The sequence below is a fragment of the Protobothrops mucrosquamatus genome, unplaced genomic scaffold, assembly GCF_001527695.2.
Source record: "Protobothrops mucrosquamatus isolate PMUCROS unplaced genomic scaffold, P.Mucros_1.0 scaffold2291, whole genome shotgun sequence".
NCBI lineage: Eukaryota > Metazoa > Chordata > Lepidosauria > Squamata > Viperidae > Protobothrops > Protobothrops mucrosquamatus.
This window is the reverse complement of record NW_015388377.1, coordinates 12,566-36,377: the sequence shown is the minus strand read 5'-3', so window position 1 is coordinate 36,377 and position 23,812 is coordinate 12,566. Positions and strand designations below refer to the sequence as shown.

The window sequence follows — 23,812 nt, the reverse complement described above, 5'->3', positions numbered from 1 at the left end:
GAATTTTAGTGGGGTTTTTAAGGGTAATTTTAAGGGTAATTTTAACGATTGGCCTTTTCAAATATTTTCTTTTAATTTGGTTTTAATGATATTTATTGTACTGTGGTTTTATAAGGCTGTTAGCCGCCCTGAGTCCGGTGAGGAGAAGGGCGGGGTACAAATTAAATTATTATTATTATTATTATTATTATTATTATTACTACCTCAGAATGGTTCTTAGTGATTTCCAACTCCATCGTATTAGTTCCATATATACTTTTAAATTGGGTAATACCATTACATCCTAGATAAACTCCTCCAGTGTAATCACACACACAACTCCACCCTGAACATTTAATAGATGCCGCACAAGGTAACCATTGATTGGAGTTCCCATTTGCAAAGTTCAAATTAGTGGAACATATATATTTATGATTTTGTTTATATGCTGAGATCCAACTAGAGTCCCCACACTTTGTGGCGAGGGGAGATAAACTTAATATTGTACATGCATCAAATTGTATTAAAGCCTTTTCTGTCCCCTTTTCCAATATTTTAGTAGAATTAACATATATTAATCTTCCTTCACCTTCAGGGCTCTGTCTCACTCCTACTTTAGCTAAACCCACATATATACTGAAATTCAAATATGTTGGTATTGTTGGATCATAACAGTGTATCTTTTTGTCTTCTCCCTTACAAACTGAATATTGTGTTTTATTTAATTGACACGTAGATTGAAATATACATCCCTTAGGTGCTTGGGTATGATATACCAAGGTTTTGATTACTGCGTTCCCTTTGGTGGCGTTGGTAATGCAGGCTTCACATCCTTCTGTTTTTGTTGCTCTCCTATATCGTTCTCTAGAGAGGGAGAGATAGATAACCATGGACAAGTATACAACACTAAGGATTTGCATTTTAATCACTCTTCCACTCTTCCTCTATATCTAAATTGAGATATTTTCTAAAGGCTTCTCGTTGTTCTTCCTGGACTAGTTGAATTGAAGGAGTATCTTTTAAAGTATATCTTACCACTCCGGTCAATATCTCAGTATATTCCTCAAAAGGTTTCAATTTCTTTTCAATGAGTACTATATCACATGGTCCAAAATGTTCTTCACATCCAGTACATCTTACACAGTCAATACAATGGAAACAACAACAACAATCAACATGGCATTTACAGTCACAGTACCAACACATTTAAACAGGAATTTTACGAAGTGTCAATTTAAACGAGTCGTCACCCGGAACACAGGTCCACTGTCCTTTTGGTTCAGCTACTGGTCCCTTCACTCGTGTATAATGAGTCCACCCTTTTTCTTTCGTCCGAACTGCAGTTTCAGAGGTCAGCAACACCTGGAATGGTCCTTCCCACTTAGGTTGCAGTTTCTCCTCCTTCCACATTCGGATCAAGATCCACTGTCCCACCTCAAACTTGTGGACAGGAAATTCCAAAGGGGGTGTTTGGATCAACAAGCCTTGTTTCCTGCAATGATCAAGATACTGCGACAGTTTATGTACATAATGTCTTATTACTTTATCCCTTGTTACTAAGAGTCCATGCAAATGTTTCCAGGCATAAATGATACACCATACAATAATTCATATGGAGACAATCTTAAATCTTTCCGTGGTTGTGTTCTTATTCGCAACAATACTAAAGGTAAACATTTTATCCAAGTCATTTGAGTTTCCATCATCATTTTACTTAAGTCCTAATTTTAGGCGAGCATTAGCTTGTTCTACCTTACCACTAGAAGGCGGATGCCAAGGAGTATGAAATTTCCAAGCAATGCCCAAACTTTCCATTATATTTTGTAATATTTTTCCTGTAAAATGACTTCCCTGATCACTATCTATTTGGGTTATCAAACCATACCTTGGTATAATTTGTTCCAGCAATATTCTAGTTGCATTTTTCACATTAGCATTTAATACAGGATAAGTCTCGATCCATCCAGTCAAATGATCTATTATTACTAGCAAGTACTTATAGCGTCCTACTTTAGGTAGTTCAGTATAATCTATCTGTATACATTGAAATGGACGAAATGGTGGAGGTCTCCCTCCTATAGGCTATTTTCTCAGTGCTTGTTTATTCACCTTTTTACAAATTAAACATCCTTCAGTGATTTGGGCGGCAATAGTATAAATACCAAAACAAGCGTAAACTTTCAAAATTGTGTCTACTAAAGGTTGTGTTCCCCAATGACTTCCTTCATGTAAATGGCACAACAGTTTCCTAGCAATTTCCTTGTTGATAATTTTTCTACCGTCTGGTAAGTACCATTCACCTTTTTCTCCCCTTTGTCCTCCCACTTGTTGAATCTTTATCAATTCCTTTTCATTAAACAATGGTAATGGTATATTGATTTTGATCTCCGGGATTAACGCATAACATTTTGTTATGTTTGCAGCCTTCTTTGCTTCTTCATCCGCAAGTTGATTCCCAATTATCTCAAATGAATTTCCTTTTTGATGTGCATTTACATGTTTCACAGCTATTCTTTTGGGTTTTTGTAAAGATTTTAAAATTTCAATAATCAAACGTTCATGAGCTAATTATTTTCCCTTACTGTTAATCAGTCCTCTGTCTTGCCAAATTTCCCCAAATGTATGTACTACTCCAAAGGCATATTTAGAATCAGTATATACATTTCCTACTGTCCCTTCTAATAAAGCAAGGGCTTGATTTAAAGCATACAGTTCACAAGTTTGAGCTGACCAATTTGTCGGAAAACTGTCAGATTGCATTAAACTTTTACTGTTCCCATCTATGATAGCATAGCCATTTTTCCTGCATCCTGCCTCTACTCTAGAGGATCCATCGATAAAAAGTTCCTTAGCATTGTCCAATGGGGCTTCTTGCAAATCAGGCCTAATCTCTGTTTGTAAATCTATTACTTCTGAGCAAAAGTGTTCTGGTTCCATCTCCTTTTCCAAGGGTAGGTTGGACAAAAATTGAGCAGGATTAGTATTGTGATCCGTGGTTAATATTAAATCACTTTGTTCCAACAGAATAGCTTCATATTTTAAGATCCTTGAATCAGTTAGCCATCTACTGGCTTTTTGTTGTAAAATTGATCTTACTTGATGCGGGGTACTTACTACTAGTGCACCCCCAAAGGTTAATTTTGTGCTTTTCTGGACTAACAGTGCAGTAGCAGCAATAGCTTGAATGCAGATTGGCCACCCCCGTATGATGGGGTCCATTATTTTTGATAAAAATGCCACTGGTTTACGTTGCCCTGCCCAACTCTGTGTCAAAACTCCAAAGGCAACTCCGCTTTCAGCATTCACAAACAAATGAAATGGTTTATCTAAATTTGGTAAACTTAATACTGGAGCTTTTACCAATGTTGTTTTTAGCTTTTCCCAATCTTCTTTCTCTTTAGGTTCCCATGCTAACATCCATGGTTCATCTTCTGTTAGTTTAGCATACAATTTTTTAGTCATCCCAGCATAGTTATCTATCCATAGTCTGCAATATCCCACTAGCCCCAAAAACTTTCTTAAATCTTTTTTTTTTGTTTTTGGTAGTGTTTGTTGAACTATACCACTTATTCTATCTTCAGTAATTTTTCTGCTTCCTTTACTAATCAAATGTCCAAAGTATTTCACTTCTTTTTCCACATATTGTAATTTCTTCTTTGACACTCTCAATCCTTGTTGCCCTAAAAAGTTTAGTAACAGGTCAGTCACATTCTTAACTTGGTTTTGTTTCTTTCCTGAAATTAACAAGTCATCCACATATTGTATCATATATGTGTCTGGTAATAGACTAAATTTTTCTAAGACCTGTTCTAATACTTGTCCAAACAAATTTGGGGATTCAGTGAATCCTTGTGGTAACACTGTCCACTGATATTGTTGCTTTCTTCCTGTTTCTGGATGCTCCCACTCAAAGGCAAATAGAGCTCTTGATTCTTCTGCTAAGGGGCAAGCCCAAAATGCATCCTTCAAGTCTATTACACTAAACCACTGGTGTTCAACTGGTATGTGTCCCATCAAAGTGTAAGGATTTGGAACCACGGGATGTCTAGTTTTAACTATTTTGTTCAATAATCTTAAATCCTGAACCAGGCGATAAGAGCCATCAGGCTTCTTTACCGGTAATACAGGTGTATTATATGGGGACATAGTAGATTCCAACAATCCATCTTTCACCAAAGTATCTATTACAGGCTGAAGTCCTCTTCGACCTTCCATTGACAAAGGATATTGTTTTTGCTTTATTATTTCTTCTGGGTGTTTTAATTCAATTTTTAAAGGGGGTATTTGTAATCCTCCCCTATTTCCTTCTTTTACCCAGACTTCCTCATTAATATCTTTTTCATCTTCTATTGTCAATTTTCTAATTTTTATTTCACTAGAATTGAATTGTATGGTCATTCCAAATAAAGCTAAAGCATCCCTTCCTAATAAATTTATTCCTGCCTCTGGTACATATAGTGGCTGAACTAAAATGCTTTACTCCTCTCACCTTTATACTGTTATCATTTAACTGTAATCCAGGACATAAAACAGACACAGAGGTGCGTGCTGCTCCAGTGTCTACTAAAAATATCATTTCTTCTTTGTGTGGCCCCACCCTTAAGTTTATCAAGGGCTCCCGGTGGGATTGTAAGTCAGGCCCCTGACGCCCCTAGTACAAATGCTCTTTCTCCTCCTCTGTCATTTTGTAGATTTGTTGTTCTTTCTTGAGACGGGGACAGTCCTTTTTGAAATGGCCTCTCATGCCACATTGAAAACAAGTCCTTTCTTGATTATAGTCATATCTTTGTCCACTTCCTCTTCTAAAGTTGCCATGTCCTCTTCCATAACTTCCTCTTTTCACATGTCCTCTATACATTCCCCTAGCTTCCGGGGCCCACCTATTTTCTCCTGACTCAGTTTTACATGGGTTCCAACTTTCCTTCTCCTTTTCTCCCTCTTTTTGTTTTATTACTTGGTTTATTGTGGCAACCATCATTTTATTCTGTTGCCTAACTTTCTCTACATCCCTTTGTACATATACCTTTTGTGCCTCCTTCACCAAGTCATCTATACTTTTCCCTGGCCATCCCTCCAATTTTTGTAGTTTTTTTACTTATATCCGGCCAGGATTTTATCACAAATTATATTTTAACCAGAGGAGTATTCGCTGGGTCATCCGGATCAGTTCCAGAATACTTCCTCATTCCGTCTTTCAGTCTTTGGAGGAATGTAGCTGGAGATTCTTCTTTTTCTTGTTCTATCATTAAAGCTTTACTCATGTTCTGTGCTTTTGGAACACTTCTTTTATTCCTCTTATCAATAATACTCTCATATCTTCCATGTTTTGTCTATCTGCAGCATTATTATTATCCCCATTAGGTCTTACTAAAGGAAACTTTACATCTGCCAAAATTTCCCCCTGCGCTTGGGGATTATGTTCCCTAGTCCAGACCAAATGAGCTGCTATTTGAATTAACTGTCTCTCCTCTGCCGTAAATAACGTGCTCTGTATCACTCCCAATTCATCCCATGTATATATATTTGCTCCTAACAACAAATCTAATTGCTCTGCTACCCCTATTGGATCCTCTATCATGCTTTTCATTTCTTTCTTAAAGGCACGTAATTCAGATGCCTTTAGAGGCTCTTGTACAAAACTGATACGGGCCTGTCCTTGGCCATCTACTCCATTGGGTACCTCCCTTAAAGGAAAAGCCTGTAGTGGTTTATCCTTAAAAGGAAAATTCCTTATATCTTTCTTTAATTGTTCTAATTCTTTCACTAATCCCTTATATGGTCCACCTCCCACAGCTCCCTGGGATTGTGTTACAGGAGCTGGTAGGGGTGGTGGAATAGGTATCTGTACATTTGTTGGTTGGGGTGGATTAGGATTATAGGGTGGGGGTAAATATTTCATGGATTTTTCATCATCCTGCTCTTCCTCTATTTCATTTTTCTTTTCCTCCTGTAAATATATTGAGGTTGTTTTATGAGGGCTAGGGCCACTCATAGTCAAGGTGAGCCATTTATATGTGTTCCAAATTAAAGCATAGTCTAACTCATTGACTAACAATCTACATGTTTTCCTTGACACATACTCATATAAATTCTGACAAACAAAATAGTCATTTGTTCCTAATCTAGGCCACTCTACTTTTTCATCTTCCCACCAGACAAAACAACACAAATTAACCATATCTTCCTTGGTTAAGTCTAGTTTACTGATTATTTCATTATACGGAGGTTTTCCCAAATTACTCAATAAAATTCCTAATGGACTTTATCTATATTTAGTTTAGGGTTCTTCCTTATTTTTCTAAAACACTTCTTTTCTGGAGTACTCCCTTTGTTGCCCATACTGGTTTACCGCCCCGTGTATTCTAATTGAGACTTCACATATATTCCTTAATTCACTTCCCCCTGATCCCCCTAGATATGCACTCGCGTGAATCTAGAGTTATCAGAGGTCCACTTTCGCTTTGTCTTGCTATCCGCTGATACTTGGGATGTCTCACACACTCTCAATCTGTCTCAAATTCACACAGCTCTACCCAGTCTTCCCACCGACTGCCTAGGCAGTGTATACTGGCCACCCCAGAACACTCACCTAGGTCCGTGCACGGAGTTGCCCAGTTCCCGGAAGCCAGCAACACACCGGTTCAAGTTGTATCTCTGTCTAATATCAACTGTATGAGTTCGCCGAGGAAAGCGCCGCTGCTCCTTTACCAACAAGATGAGATAGACTGTCGAAATCGACAGGTCATGCCGTCCACGTCACCTTCCGGATCCGGTGCAGACGAACGATCCCGGTTGAGAGCCCCACGTTGGGCGCCAGAACTGTTGGCAGAAATTCTAGCCCGCTAAATAATACCATACAGCAAATTGAAATTAAACAGAGATTTATTGGATACAACGGTTTGCAAAGTGTGGTGGACTCCAAATTAATATTTGAGCCACCCCTTTTCACAGTAAAAGCACGATGTTATGGTTCTGGCTAATGAAACACTTCAAAGAACTTCCAGGCATTGATTTTCCTAAAAGTAATTTATTGTTACAAAATGTCGGCACAGGCATAACGAAGGTATGCTAAGATCTAAGTTCTCTTCCGCTGAGCAGTTAAATTATCAGCATGTTCCCTCCCTAAATTAGCTGTCATATATCACGTTATCCAATTAGTGTGAAGGTCAAAGGTTTCCTTCCTCTCTCTTTCCCGGGCTTTTCCCTCCACCCTCTTCTGCTCTGCATTAACCCTAAAAATACCGGACAGTTTTGTATATTGTCAAAGCAAGAATATACAGTATTTGCAGCGTTGACATCCACACTTTATACATTCTATCGCGACGCCTTGGTCCCTCCCCTATGGCCTCATTGGCTGGGCTTTAGAGGTTACAATCTTATCAGGATCGCCTAAACAAAATACATTATCCCTGCCCCTACTAAACGTTTCATTTTGCTTCACCTATTCCCTTATATGTACTTTAACATGAACCAGGAAATCCTATAGCTTATGTGTGGAAACCCTATGGCTTACGTGTGGAAATCTTATAGCTTACGTGTCACTTAGCTTCACTCATATTCTAAAATTTTATTCCTCACAAAACAACTCAAGAAGCTTGGGAAATTTTGAAAAGTGAGATAATAAAAGCCCAGTCTAGCACAATACCAACAAAGAGGAAAAATAACAGCTCTCAAAAGAAACCAACATGGCTGCATAAAGAACTCTCTGATAAATTGAAAGATAAAAAGGACAAGTATAGAAAGTGGAAAGAGGGGCACATAACTAAGTCAGAATATCAGCAAATAGCCTGAGCCTGCAAAGATGAAGTAAGGAAAGCTAAGGCTCAAAATGAACTAAGGCTTGCAACCAAAGTCAAAAATAACAAAAAAAAGCTTCTTTCAACAAGTAAAAAACAAGAAAAAAGTGAAGGAAATGATTGGTCCATTAGTGGGTGAAAGTGGCAAGAAGGTGACAAGCAACAGGGAGAAAGCAGAACTATTTAACTCGTTTTTTGCATCTGTCTTTACACAAAGGGAAAAAACAGACCAACCTATCAAAAATAGTGCCATAAGAAACAGAATAGAAACACAAGTTAAGATAGGCAAGAAAATGGTAAGTGAGCACCTGTCCAGCCTAGACGAGTTCAAATCACCAGGACCAGATGGATTACACCCCAAGGTTCTCAAGGAACTGGCAGATGTGATCTCAGAACCACTGAACTATATTTTTCAAAGATCCTGGAGCACTGGGGAACTACCGGAGGAATGGAAAAGAGCTGATGTAGTTCCCATCTTCAAAAAAGGAAAAAAATGGATCCAGGAAATTACAGACCTATCAGTCTGACCTCAATACCTGGGAAGATTCTGGAAAAGATAATCAAACAACGAATCAGTGAACACCTAGAGGCAAACAAAGTCATTACTAAAAGCCAACATGGGTTTGTCAAAAACAGATCATGCCAGACAAATCTTATTGCATTCTTTGACCAAGTGACAAAATTAGTGGATCAGAGGAATGCTGTGGATATAATTTACCTGGACTTCAGTAAGGCATTTGATTAGGTAGATCACAACCTACTACTTGATAAGATAGAAAAATGTGGGTTAGACAGCATCACCACCAGATGAATCCGTAGCTGGCTGACCGGCAGTACTCAGCGTGTGGTCTTCAATGGAACCACATCTACATGGAGGGAAGTGTGTAGTGGGGTGCCCCAGGGCTCTGTTCTGGGCCCAGTGCTCTTCAACATCTTCAACGATTTGGACGAGGGGATAGATGGGGAACTCATCAAATTTGCAGACGACACCAAGCTGGCAGGAATAGCCAACACTCCAGAAGACAGGCTTAAGATACAGGAGGATCTGGACAGACTTGAACACTGGGCTCTATCTAACAAAATGAAATTCAATGGTGAAAAAAGTAAGGTTCTACATTTAGGCAAGAAAAACCAAATGTACAGGTATAGTATATGGGGTTCCTTGCTCAATAGTAGTAACTGTGAGAGTGACCTCGGAGTCCTAGTGGACAACCACTTAAATATGAGCCAGCAGTGTGCTGCAGCTGCCAAAAAGGCCAACACAGTGCTAGGCTGCATTAACAGAGGGATAGAATCAAGATCACGTGAAGTATTAATACCACTTTACAATGCCTTGGTAAGGCCACACTTGGAATACTGCATCCAGTTTTGGTCACCACGATGTAAAAAAGATGTTGAGACTCTAGAAAGAGNGCTAAAGCATATAAGGAATGGCTGCTGGAATTGGGTATGTCTAGTTTAATGAAGAGAAGGACGAGGGGGGACATGATAGCAGTGTTCCAATATCTCAGGGGCTGCCACAAAGAAGAGGGAGTGAAGCTATTTTCCAAAGCGCCTGAAGGCAGGACAAGAAGCAACGGATGGAAACTAATCAAGGAGAGAAGCAACCTAGAACTAAGGAGAAACCTCCTGACAGTTAGAACAATTAACCAGTGGAACAACCTGCCTCCAGAAGCTGTGAATGCTCCAACACTGGAAGTTTTTAAGGAGAGACTGGACAGCCCTTTGTCTGAAATGGTATAGGGTTTCCTGCCTGAGCAGGGGGTTGAACTAGATGACCTCCAAGATCCCTTCCAACTTTATTATTATTATTATTATTATTATTATTATTATTATTATTATTATTATTATTATTATTATTATTATTATTATTATTATTATTATTATTATTATTATTATCAAGAAATCACCTGAAAACATAGCCACTTCAAAACCAAGTGACTTTCAACTGGCCCTCGCACTTACAACCATTGCAGCATCCCCATGGCCATGTGATCAAAATTAATGTACTTAGCAACTGTCATGTATTTATGATGGTTGCAGCATCCCAGGTTCATGTGATCACCATTCATAACCATCCCAGCTGGCTTCTGACAAGCAAAGTCAATGGGGGCAGCTGGATTTGCTTAATGAGCATGTGATTCACTTAACTGGAGTGATTCTTTTAAAAAACATGACAAAAATGGTTGTAAAATTGGCCATGACTCACTTAATAACTGCCTTGCTTAGCAATGGAAATTCTTGTCCCAGTTGTGGTCTTAAGTCAAGGAATGCCTGTACACATTCAAATCTTTTTTTCCTGGTCCAGACAATTAATGCCCACCTTCCACTGTACAAGTAACAAAGAATTTCCTTGTTTTGGTTTTCTGTAATATATCATAGAATGAAGGCAGATTCCCCTATCCAGATTTCATCCAAAAATTATTTGTAAAGTGTTCAGTTAGCAAAGACCCACACAAAGAAACATTATGAGCAGGCCTAGGGTAGGGAGATTACCTAAACCAGGTTTATCTGTCCTCAGAGAGACCCAACATCATGTTTATTAATTCTGCACAAAATAATATTCTGTATTTCAAACAAGGCATGAAGGGCAAAGTTATTCTGTTGAATGTCTTCACCAGGAAAATGTTGAACAAGTTCAGCTACATTTCAAATAGAGGCGGCAGAAATACATTCTCTTCATCATCCACTGATTAGAAGAATGGAATGTCAAAGCAATGGAGTATGCAGAGACATAAACTGTAATTTGCTATGCAAATCCTTACAAGGAAGAGGAAAGATCTCACTAATTTTAATGTGCATAATGGGACAAGACTAACAGCATCTGATTGTGGGGGAAATGCCAGCTCCATGAAATTGGTTTTTTTTATGATTTACATTCAAGCATGGCCATCCTGGCTTTCAATCAGTCTTAATAAATACCGTAACATGCTTGTTAACATAATTGTAACAATTCTTTCTTGGCATACATTTTGGTATGAATCATTTTCAATGTTTCACACTCTAAGAGCAATGTCTATTAAAGGTATATTTGCTTCTATCTTTAATTCAGAAATAAATGGAACCCTGCCCCTGCCCCATAATACATAGATAACAAACTATATTCAAAAATTGTACATGCTAGTGGCATTATCTCATGTCACAATGTGACCTCCGATAAACTTGTGACTCTCAATATTCACATCATCCACTTTTAGCAATACTGTACAATGAATAGCTTATTGTTTAATACTTCTGTTTTAATCAATATAAAATAGCTACTGTGTTGGTAGATGGTATTTAGAATTATGCACATACTTAGGAACTTTCTAAACTTTCTCCTATTCACATGAATTGGAATGATCTTAATATCTTTTAGCAAAGCTTACACTTGAAACACAAATATACAATTATATATCTATGTGCACATCCACAGTAGGGGAACATCTGATGCAATTGTTAAGGTGTTTGAGGAGGGAATGGGAGGACTCACTGCAGCCATGTGGGCATGACAGGGTAGACGTGGCCATCTGAGTTCCGCCAGGTGGGCATGGGTGAGTGGGCGGGGCTGGGTTCAATGCGAAGGATTAGGTGCAGCCCATTCGAGGAGGATGACTTGGGGCGATTGGGTGGGTGTGGCGAAGTGGACGCAATCACGTCGGTGTGGCTGGCTAGGGGGTGCTGGGTGGGCGTGGCCATGTAGGTACAGAAAAAGTCGCCGTGGGCAACTGGAGGTGGAGCCAACTCAGCACCCCGCCAAAACAAAAATCACCCGGGGACGTGCTGGCAAACAGGAAGCAGGGAACGGGCAAAATTTGAAAGGCAAAGGGTGGATTTCCCCCTCCCCCTTTAGAGAAAGGCTCCTTTTTGCTTGCTGCTTCCTGAGCAGAGATTGCTATCTCTGGCAGGGAAGGATTCCTCCCCCAATTAGGTGAACAGAGCACTTTTGCCCTGCTATCTCTGGCAAGGAGGGGAGGGGCTGGATCCCACCCCCACAATTTGGTGAAACGGAGCATTTTTGCTCTGCTATCTGGCAGGGAAGGGAGGGGCTGGATTCCCCCCCAATTTGGTGAAACAGAGAGGAGAAAATTTCATCAAATTGGGGGGGGATGCAGCCCCTCTCTTCCCTGCCAGACAGCAGAGTAAAATTTCACCAAATTCGGGTGGGATCCAGCCCCTCCTTTCCTGCCAGAGATAGCAGAGCAAAAATGCTCCGTTTTTACCAAATTGGGAGGGGGAAGAATCCAGCCCTTCCCTTCCCTGCCAGAGATAGTAGAGCAAAAATGCTCCGTTTCACCAAATTGGAGTGGGGGGAATGCAGCCCCTCCCTTCCCTGCCAGATACCAGAGCAAAAATGATCGATTTCACCAAATTGGAGGGGGGGAATCCAGCCCCTTTCTTCCTTGCCAGATAGCAGAGTAAAATTTCACCAAATTGGGGGGGATCCAGCCCCTCCCTTCCCTACCAGACATAGCAGAGCAAAAATGCTCCGTTTCAACAAATTGGGGGGGGGGAATCCAACCCCTTCTTTCCCTGCCAGAGATAGCAGAGCAAAAATGCTCCGTTTCAACAAATTGGGAGGGGGAAGGATCCAGCCCCTCTCTTCCCTGCCAGAGATAGCAGAGCAAAAATTCTCTTTCACCAAATTGGAGGGGGGGGGGGAAATCCAGCCCCTCCCTTCACTGCCAGATAGCAGAGAAAAAATGATCGATTTCACCAAATTGGGGGGGGGAAATCCAGCGCCTCCTTTCCCTGCAAGAGATAGCAGAGCAAAAATGCTGCATTTCACCAAATTGGGGGGGAGGAATCCAGCCACTCCCTTCCCTGCCAGAGATAGCAAAGGAAAAATGTTCTGTTTCACCAAATTGGAGGGGGTGAATCCAGCCCGTCTTCCCTGCCAGAGATAGCAGAGCAAAAATGCTCCATTTCACCAAATTGGGGTGGGATCCAGCCCCTCCCTTCCCTGCCAGATTGTTGTTGTTAGTTGTGAAGTCGTGTCCGACCCATCACGACCCCATGGACAATGTTCCTCCAGGCCTTCCTGTCCTCTACCATCTTCTGGAGTCCATTTAAGCTCACGCCTACTGCTTCAGTGACTCCATCCAGCCACCTCATTCTCTGTTGTCCCCTTCTTCTATTGCCCTCAATCTTTCCCAGCATTAGGCTCTTCTCCAGTGAGTCCTTCCTTCTCATTAGGTGGCCACAAGTACTTGAGTTTCAACTTCAGGATCTGGCCTTCTAAAGAGCAGTCAGGGTTGATCTCCTCTAGGGCTGACCGGTTTGATCGCCTTGCAGTCCAGGGGACTCGCAGGAGTCTTCTCCAGCACCATAGTTCAAAGGCCTCAATTCTTTTGCGCTCAGCCTTTCTTATGGTCCAAATTTCACAGCCATACATTGCAACTGGGAAAACCATGGCCTTGACTATACGTTCTTTTGTTGGCAGGGTGATGTCTCTGCTTTTTAGTACGCTGTCTAGATTTGCCATAGCTTTCCTCCCCAGGAGCAAGCGTCTTTTAATTTCTTGGCTGCAGTCCCCATGTGTGGTGATCTTGGAGCCCAGGAAGATAAAATCTGTCACTACCTTCATTTCTTCCCCAACTATTTGCCAGGAAATGAGAGGGCAGGATGGCATGATCTTGGTTTTCTTAATGTTGAGTTTCAAGCCAACTTTTGCACTCTCCTTCTTCACCCGCATCAAGAGGCTCTTTAGTTCCTCTTCAATTTCTGCCATTAGAGTGGTATCATCTGCACATCTTAGGTTGTTGATATTTCTCCCGGCAATCTTAATTCCAACTTTCGATTCATCTAGCCCTGCCTTTCTCATGATGTGCTCTGCATAAAAGTTAAATAGGCAGGGCGACAAAATACAGCCTTGCCGGACTCCTTTCCCAATTTTGAATCCAATTGGGGGGGAATCCAGCCCCTCCCTTCCCTGCCAGAGATAGCAGAGCAAAAATACTCCATTTTACCAAATTGGGGGGGGGGGGGTGAATCCAGACCCTCCCGTTCCCTGCAGATAGCAGAGTAAAATTTCACCAAATTGGGGGGAAATCCAGCCCCTCCCTTCCCTGCCAGATAGCAGAGCAAAAGTGCTCCGTTTCACCAAACTGGAGGGGCAGGAATCCAGCCCCTCCCTTCCCTGCCAGATAGCAGAGAAAAAATGCTCCGTTTCAACAAATTGGGGGGAGGGGAGGAATTCAGACCCTCCCTTCCCTGCCAGAGATAGCAGAGCAAAAATGCTGCATTTCACCAAATTGGGGGGGGGAGAAGCCAGCCCCTCCCTTCCCTGCCAGAGATAGCAGAACAAAATTTCAGCAAATTGGGGGGGTGGGAATCCAGCCCCTCCCTTCCCTGCCAGAGATAGCAGAGCAAAAATGCTGCATTTCACCCAATGGGGGGGGAAGAATCCAGCCCCTCCCTTCCCTGCCAGAGATAGCAAAGCAAAAATGCTGCAATTGACCAAACTGGAGAGGGGGGGGGGAATCCAGCCCCTTCCTTCGCTGCCAGAGATAGCAGAGCAAAATTTCAGCAAATTGGGGGGGAATCCAGCCACTCCCTTCCCTGCCAGAGATAGCAGAGAAAAAATGCTTTGTTTCACCAAATTGGGGGGGGGGATCCAGCCACTCCCTTCCCTGCCAGATAGCAGAGTAAAATTTCACGAAATTGGGGGAGGAATCCAGCCCCTCCCTTCCCAGCCAGAAATAGCAGAGCAAAAATGCTCAGTTTCACCAAATTGGGAGGGGGGGAATCCAGCCCCTCCTTTCCCTGCCAGAGGTAGCAGAGCAAAATTTCACCAAATTGGGAGGGGGGAGAATCCAGCCCCTCCCTTCCCTTCCAGAGATAGTAGAGCAAAAATGCTCCCTTTCACCAAATTGGGGGGGGTGGGAATCCAGACCCTCCTTTTCCTGCCAGAGGTAGCAGAGCAAAATTTCACCAAATTGGGGGGGGTGGGAATCCAACCCCCCCTTCCCTGCCAAAGATAGCAATCTCTGCTCAGGAAGCAGCAAGAAAAAATGAGCCTTTCTCTAAAGGGGGAGGGGGAAATCCATCCTTTGCCTTTCAAATTTTGCCGCTTCCCTGCTTCCTGTTTGCCAGCACGTCCCCGGGTGATTTTTGTTTTGGTGGGGTACCGAGTTGGCTCCACCTCCAGTTGCCCGTGGCAACTTGTTCTGCACCTACTTGGCCACACCCACCCAGCACCCCCTAGCCAGCCACACCGACGTGGTTGCGTCCACTTGGCCACGCCCACCCAATCGCCCTGAATCATCCGCCCCGAATGGGCTGCACCTAATCCTTCGCGTCGACCCAGCCACGCCCACTCACCCATGCCCACCTGGCAGCAGTCAGATGGGCACACCTACCGGGTCATGCCCACCTGGCTGCAGTGAGTCGTCGTAGACCCGTTTGATGAGGACCCAGGATGCCTAGAAAGTTGACTGTGTGACTCTGAGTCAGTTACTATCTGTCAGCCCAAACTGACACACAGAGCTGTGGTGGAGGAAGGAGTATCATGTAACCACCCTGAGCCCCTGGAGGGTAGATGAGGTATAAATATTACAAGTAAATATGCTCTGCTGAGAAAGTTATGTGTAAATCCATGTTACCAATTATGACTCCCTGTAATCCATTACTAAAAAATAACCAGAAAAAAGAAAATGGAAGCACATCTGAGTCTTAAGAAATACTGGAGTTACATATCAAAATTTTGTGCCATTTGGGCAAAAGCAACAACTTGATTTAAGAGAAAGTTCTTTCGCTGACCATATCCTCCTCAAAGCCAACACCTACCTTCAGTTTTTTGCCTTTGTATGGGTTTTTCACATGTTCTTCAGCATCCATGATCAATTCTGTCAGGGTCCGGAACTTTCTCACCTGTAAGAATAAAAAATAGTTGTCATCAAGTAGGAAGAGAGAGAGGACAAGAGAAAAGTGCTGTGATTATTTTGAAAGTTGCTAATTTAAACTGATACATTAAAAAAAATAGGGCTGAATGGTTCTGTTCTGGATCGTATAACTCTATGTAACCCTAACTAGAGCATGTACAGTATTTGTATGTTAGAATATCTGGCATTTATTGGGTTAAGTGCTGTTTCCTTAAGAGATGGGTTATGGGAAATGTAGTTTAGCTAGTCAGTCATCCCATGTTAATGGGTCAGTGGGAGGAGTTTCTAGAGGGCATTGGGAGACTTCCTGGACACAAGCCAGATTGGAATGTCTTTGTCTGAGAGAAGCATGGGCCATCAGATGTCACCCGATGACCCTGTTTCGCTATAAAGATGGTATGAAGAGAGCATCATTCTTTCACCTATAGGAATAGACAGAGATCTATTATCAGAGGCAACCGTCATGAATGCAAGTAATCTTTCTGATTAAATATGTTTTTGTTATGAAATTATTCCTATTGAGTTTATCTATCTGATCTGATTTATAAGGCGTTTTAACTCAGGATCAGCATAGTGAAAGAATGCTCAGAGTTCATATCAGCTTTATAAAGGCAAATAGTAATTTGATGTGGCTAAATTCCTTCAATCGCCTGCAACAGTAATTTGATGGGGCTAATCTCCCACTAAACGCCTGCAAAATAAATTCAAGTATCTTCGCATTGACTCTGAACTAAAGAAAAGTAAAAGACTGTAAACGTTTTATATTTGTGCTAAATTGCCAGTATTTCTATCTGCCAGCCAACGTTTAAAGCAGAAAAGGAAAAGTTAATATTGGGTGCAGCCTAACTCTCAAAGCGTTTCTGCCTACTGCATCATTGCCAGAACTTCTTGCATGTTTAAAAACTGCATTTTCTGCAAACCTGATGACAAATTCAAAGCATATCAAAACTTCTGTTGCCTTTTGTTTAACGTTCAGAACGGGCGATTCAACCCCCCTTCTCACCTCCTTTCTGTCACCACCAGCCAAAGGCAGGCAATTAACTCTTCACTGCCTTCAAAGGGGAAGTCTCTCTCTCTCAGCCTGCCTAATGCAAATCAAGGATTTGAAATTTAAGTGTCTAGAAATATGTTGAGTGTTTATGCTTGAAGAGTAACAAAGCAACAACATATCTGTTTCTTCTTCATGAGTTTGCTAGCCAAGGAAGGCTGATTCCCTTTTGCAAAGCCATTTTCCCCTTCTGGCCCCAGATGCCATAACAATAAAACCATTTGTTGTAATAGTAACCCAGCATTGATGAGAGGAGCGTTTGTTTGCTTGGAAGCAATCACAGAGATTACTGCCTATGTAGCTAAACCCAATGGAAAGATGTATTTGTTCAAACAGCTTGCTACCAAGAACGTGCTTTCTTGAATTCTGTGAGCAGCTAATTTGCCAAAGGAAGTGATCAGGTTTAATCTTGTCAGCTAACTCAGCACTGGTGAAAGAAGCTAAAAAACCCCTCCCTTTGGAATGCTTGGAATTTCAACTAAGTCAATGGAAAAGTGTTCAGAGGTTCCAATAGCAATGCAGTAGCATCCCCTGGTGGCCAATTTGTACGTGACACCTTCCTTATGCAATTTTCTTGCAATTTCCATGTGGGATTACAACAACTTGATAATTAATTCAGTACATAGCGGGCTTATACCAAGCCAAGTTAAGAGCACCCCCAAGAGGGGAAAGAAGGTACTTTGCTGCACACACTTCTAACTATGCAGAGTGAATCTGATAGTTAAAGAGCAAGTTATCTAAATTCATCCCAAGCTACCTACACCCCCTAAAGGGCACAGAGTGAACTTCACCTAAAGTAACCACTCACTCAAGCTGATGACCCAGAAGTTCCAGCTTGAGGGAAATTAAGGAGAAGAACAGGCAGCAATTATCCTTGCTTATTATCACAGAGCTGATGACCAAGTAGTTCCAGCCTGCAACCTAACGACCAGGCGGGAGTTTGTAAGAGCTAGTGAAAGCTCTACATTCTCTCGGTGGCCACTAGCAGTAACATGGTAATAGGAGGAGATTTGGCTGGCCTTTCTTCAGACGCCCCCTAGTGGTTAAAGGAAGAACTACACGCAAGCCTTTAATCACGCCCAGAGAAAGCCCTCTAGTGGACAAAGGGTGAACCTCGAAGGAAGAGCACCCTGGTAGCTGACCCGCAGGAAGTGACCCCTAGTGGTGAAAGGGTGAATTGCGCTGAAGTACCCACAAACGCAGGAGAACGCACCCAGTGGTGCCTCCACCCACAGACAGCACCCCAGCAGCTGATCTGCAAGCAGTGACCCCTAGTGGTCAAAGAGAGAAGTTCATCAAATTTGCTTCAAAATAGCTAGGAAGTGTACTGAACCTATCCTAGCCATGGCAGAGTGTCCCACTGATCTAGATGAAGGGGTTCAACCAACCAGCCTAGATGAGACACCCCAACCAGCCGGTCAAGGAGAAATGCTGCAAACAGCCAACCTTGACCTGTACACAGAGGCTGAAGCTCAAGCCTCAGTGAAGCCAAAGACGTCTCAGGTACCCTATGACCTGAGGCAACAAAGAAAGCCTACAGAGGCCATGCGGTCGTATCTCATGGACAGATGGCAGTCGCTCTACGACCGCCACGAGAGAGCCTGGGAGGCATTACAGGAACTCTACCAAATGTCTGAAGAAAGGTTTCATCCCGAATGCGCACCCGCATTAGACGAGGATAGGAAAGACACTTTCCGACAATGGACAGACTCCGCATGCCGTCTCGAAAACATTCAGGCACAATTAGGAGACCCAAGAGTCGATAGCGAGATGCAAAGCCTCAAACTAATAAACAAGGAGCGCAGTAAGCTGCTGGAGAGCCCACAACGCCTCCCAGAGCCTGAGCCTCGCACCAGAGACAGACCAGTCAAAAGGGCCAAGTCTGAAGTCTCCCGCCATTCACATGAACCATCCCAACGGTCGCATGCGGCTCCATCTCACGTGTCTGAAAAAGCCTCTTCCTTTCGCCATGTATCCAAGGCGCATTCTAGCGTGTCACAACAATCTCACGTCACAGGCGCCTCCCGCCATTCAAAAGCATCCTCTCGTCATAGCCGAGCATCCCAAATTTCACAAGCAGAGCAAGCAATCATCGATGCTAACGCTGCCGAAGCAGTCTTTCACGTGGCACAAGAGGAGCAGCTGAAGAAGAAGGAATTGGAAGCAATGGAAATTGAAGAAACTCAAATGAAGGCCAAAAGAAAGGCTGAAGCAGCTAAAAGGAAGACTGAAGCAGCCAAAAGAAAGGCTGATGCAGAAGCTGATGTAGCTAAAAGGCTGACGCAGACGCTGAAGCAGATATAAGGAAGGCTAAAATGAAAGCCACTCAAGACGAGCCTGAGTTCATACGAAGCCAGCGAGAAGTAGCAGACAAAACCGCAAGAGCAAAAGGCTTTCAGAGTACACTTCAACACACCATCTTCTCGCCAAATCAGGAACAACTGGAGAACGAAGAACGGCGCAGTCGTGTGCAGGCCTACATGGACAACCAAAGCGCGTTTCAATGTGAACAGGTGAGACCGCAGCTATCCACGAGCCCACCAAGACCGAGTAGACGAAGAGAAGAATCTCAACAGCCAGATGTACCGAGCAGCCAGAGAGTTGTCGTCGCAACATCTAGGCCACAAGATCTTCCCACCGTTGCTGCCCCATTGAACCCACTAAACCATACCTTTGATGGCAACCAGATGGGTCCACCTGCAGCGGCAACAACTACTCAGCAGGAAGTGCTACAAGATCTCCCCACCATTGCGGCTTCACGTAACCCACCGAACCATACCACTGATGGCAACCGGACGGGCCCACCTGCAACGGCAATCGTTACACAGCAGGAAGTGCAACGGCTCCGAGATGAGCTCGCCAGAAAAGAGTCAATATTGAGACAACAGGAAGCAGTCTACCGGGGAACCGCCCCCAGACCTGACCGACCACAGAGGAGAACCTCAACCATCAGCCATGCCAGCCTATCAGGGAACTAGCCACGTACCACCCAAAAGATGAGAAACCCTCCAACAAGCGACCACGCAAGGACTCGGGTCCCCTCAGCTCAACGCCAGAGCAGAGGAATTCAGACCAAGCCAACAAGGCCCCTCGCACGCGACGTGGCAAGATGGCCTCAGCGGACAATATGCCAAAGGAAGGCACCAGCCAGACATGGTGCACGCCCCCGCTCCCGGAAGCGATGTACCATCCCCACCCAGCTACGCTCCTTCAAGACTTTACAGAGGTAAACTAGATCTGGCATCCAAAGGCGTGCACAAATTCTCCGATAAACCAGGGAAGGACTACGTATTGTGGAAGTTTACGTTCCAGGCTGCCATCCAAGACGAAGTGACAACACCAAGCGAAATGCTTGGACTCATGAAGGCATGGCTGGGACCAGCATCCGCACGATTAGTAGAGAACACTCAACTAGCCCACCTAGGCGACCCAGCCACCGCCCTTCTCAAGGCTTGGGAAAGGCTCGACAAGCGGTATGGCGTGCACGAACTGACAGAGAATTCGCTCTTAGATTGCATTTACACCTTCCCTACCATCAATATCAACGACCACACCCAGATGTTGGAATTCACAGACGTGCTTTCGATGTTACATTCAGTTCGTGAGCAGCCCAACATGCCGAAACTCACTTGCCTCGATCAGTTCGAGAAGCAAAGGATTATAGTTAGAAAACTACCAAGGCAATCAAGGGACGAATGGGCCAAAGTATCAGAAACTCACAGGAGCCAGGACCCTGACGTACCACCCGCCTTTGCTGTCCTTGCTCAATTCGTGACCGACCAACCAAAACTACGCCGTAATGCCAGCAACTTCGCGAACACAAAAGACTCGTTCCCAACACCAAAACGGACCAGTCACAGCTTCGGCCCTAACAGAGGTTCTTTCCAAGCCACGAAAGACAGAACCACTGTTTCAGTGTTCAAAACAGGGATCACGCCTCGTCCAAAGAGGACTCCAGACGAACGAACACCGAGGAGTTTTCATTCGAACCCTCGACCAACTAAAAGAGGCCTGACTTGTCCAATTCATAATTCTTCACACTCTCTAAACTATTGCAGAGAATTTGGGAAAAAATCCCTAGATGACCGCAAGGCCCTACTCAAAGAGCATAGGATATACTTCAAATGCTGTGACTCTATAGATCACATGGCCAGGGATTGTACAGTCAGGGTGAAATGCCACCTGTGTGACAGTAACAAGCACCCAGCAGCCTTACATCTAGAAACTAAGAAGCCCTCTGAGGAGACACAACAAGCGACTTCGACAACGGAGATTCAAAGTGACTCCAAAGAGCAGCCAAAATAGTACGGGATGTACTACACAGATATATGCGGTGACTCACCATGCCCTCCTTCATGCTCACCCGTCTGTCTTGCAAAAGTCTACCCCGGCGGGCAACCTGAAAGGGCCGTAAAGATGTACGCCATACTAGACCCACAGCAAATGGAGATTTTTGAGATGCTCACCTGGGTTGGGGTTTGCGGTTGATCAACACAAACCATCCCTCCTATGGCCCATCCGAGTTCCGTCTTAATGGCTACTGGGGTTCCTGGTGGACCTTTGATTCTTTCATCAAAGAAGTGATGGTTGCCGGCGCCCCGGCATGATCAGCTGACCCCGTCGCTGACTATAGGGGGCGAAACTTTGGCCCCCTCGGAGAGGGTGCGCAATCTGGGTGTCCTCCTGGACCCACGGCTGACACTAGAAGACCAGCTGACGGCCGTGGCCAGGGGGGCGTTCTACCGGGTACGCCTGGTTTACCAGTTGCAGCCTTTTCTGGACCGGGATGCCTTGCGCACAGTCACCCACGCTCTTGTCACCTCCCGCCTGGACTACTGCAATGCTCTCTACATGGGGCTCCCCTTGAGGAGCACCCGGAGGCTCCAGCTAGTCCAGAATGCAGCCGCGCGGGCGGTGATGGGAGTGACTTGTCGCTCCCATATAACGCCGCTGCTGCGCGAGCTGCACTGGCTGCCGGTGGCTTTCCGGGTGCGCTTCAAGGTGTTGATTATCATCTTCAAAGCGCTCCATGGCATCGGACCTGGTTATCTCCGAGACCGCCTTCTGCCTCCGATTACCTCTCATCGGCCGATACGCTCCCACAGAGAGGGTCTCCTCAGGGTGCCGTCAGCCAGACAGTGCCGGCTGGTGACCCCCAGGGGGAGGGCCTTCTCTGTTGGAGCTCCCACCCTATGGAACGAGCTACCCCCAGAGATCCAGGTGATTCCGGATCTCCCCTCCTTCCGCCGCGCCCTCAAGACATGGCTATTTAAGTTAGCAGGACTGGCCTAAGGGTTATTTTAATTTGGTTTTAAAATAATTAAAAAAAAAAATATTTCGAATTTTCGGCCTTAGAATAATATTTCATTTTAATTAATATTTTAAATTTTGTATTTTTGTATCCAAGTATTTGTTTTTAAATGGTTGTAAGCCGCCCTGAGTCCGCAGGGAGAAGGGCGGGGTAGAAATACAAGAAATAAATAAATAAATAAATAAATAAATCAGAGCCAATGGACTCAGGGGCGTCTCTTCCCACCATGAGTAGGATTTCAGCTTCAGGATCTAGAGGGGGGATTAAATAGGCTATGTGTGCTAAGTGAGGTATTTTTCTTGCCGCCTCTGGTGTTGAGATTTCGCTGCGAACATCTGGTAAGGTCTCCCATTCTAACACTGATGGTAACCGGAAATGTGAACTTCCATCTATCACTTCTATGCGTAGACCAGTGATTTTCCTCCCCGCCGTGCGCATTGGTACTGTGCACGTATTTATTGCAAAATGCTTCAGTTCACTCGGGAGGTCGAAGAGGTCGAAAAAGGCGGGCTTAGCTATACTAACTTCCCAGTAATGGAACAGCACCTCACCTAAAACCACACCTAGAACACTGCACGCTTGTGACAACCAAACCTGTTTTGGAAGCAACAGTGTTCCAGACAAGCAAGAATTACAACTTAGCTTTGTCCATAGAGGACAAACAAGACAAACAACGTCTGCAGCTACGGGCGTTCTCCCTGAACACCACACACTGGGATAAGCCGCGTCTGCCAGAACAGAAACAAAACTGGGAGTCATGGAGTGTACTCCCAAGATGTCTCCAGAGTATGCAAGTGCAGCGCACGTATGTTTCCAGCTCACCTGCCACAGGGCAAAAAGAAAGAATTGTACGCTTCCTTAGATGTGCCAACGAAGGCAAATGCACCTTAAAATGCGTCACAGTCTACAGCGGGGAGAGCCACACGTACGTCATTTTGACTGCAACCATAAAATACATCAGAGTCTACAGCGGGGAGAGCTGCAGTCTCGGTGTCTTCTTTGGAAAAGTGAGACTAACAATACAAGAAAGCCACACCGTACCAAGGTTAGAGCTATGTGGTACCATTTTGGCTGTAAAGCTCACCAACTTGACAGCGAAGACGTTGTGCCTTGAACTACAGTCTACCACCTTCTACGCAGACAGCAAGGTGATGTCAAGCTACATCTGCAAACAAAGCAGACACTTCTACGTCTATGTAGACAACAAAGTAAAAAAGATTGAAACATCTTTAAGCCCTGAACAATGGCAACATGTGCCAACAAATAAGAACTTTGTGACACAGTTAACAGAATTGATCTGGCTAGAAAGTCCTGAGTTCTTGGCCTGTCCAAACAGACAGATGCCACAGAGACCAAAACGCTACGTACTTCCAGCTTCAGATCAACGTGCCAACCTTCAACCTCAGGCACCCAGTAAACGTCAACCAATCCGCTTCAAACCCGTCTAAGCGGAAGCACCTGAGATTAGGCATAGTTTTGATCGTCTTGATCACTTGTCTTAGCATCCCAAGAATTAGCCTTGTAGGAGCCTGCAAGGACTTACTGACCATTGAAGATATTTGTCATGATCCAGCGATTGACAAATGTCTGAAGGCCAAAAATTGCCTTCCCCATGCATCTCACATGGGCGAAGCGTGCATAGGCGAAGCGTGGGAGCACATGATTGGTGCACCCCACAAAATCATGGACTCTATGTTGTTAAAGACACCCACACCCACACATGAAGTCCTCACTACCCTGATGACAACAGTAGCAGCCATCTTCAATACTCCATCGGTGGTTCCAGACCCTTCGGTTCTTGAGTATCCTGAGTCTT

At 44.0% G+C, this 23,812-nt stretch overlaps 1 protein-coding gene across 1 annotated transcript in view; it reads right to left on the bottom strand.

Annotated features, from left to right (window-relative positions):
* The window catches only part of LOC107295299 (nucleolar transcription factor 1-like), a 38,295-nt gene extending 19,893 nt beyond the window's left edge, over positions 1 to 18,402 (bottom strand). The window contains exons 1-2 of the mRNA XM_015824608.1: positions 18,301 to 18,402; positions 15,543 to 15,626 (exon numbers count right to left, since the gene is read on the bottom strand). Coding sequence (XP_015680094.1) covers positions 15,543 to 15,626; positions 18,301 to 18,402 — 186 coding nt within the window. The remainder of the gene's footprint in view (positions 1 to 15,542; positions 15,627 to 18,300) is intronic.
* Positions 18,403 to 23,812: the final 5,410 nt, after the last annotated feature.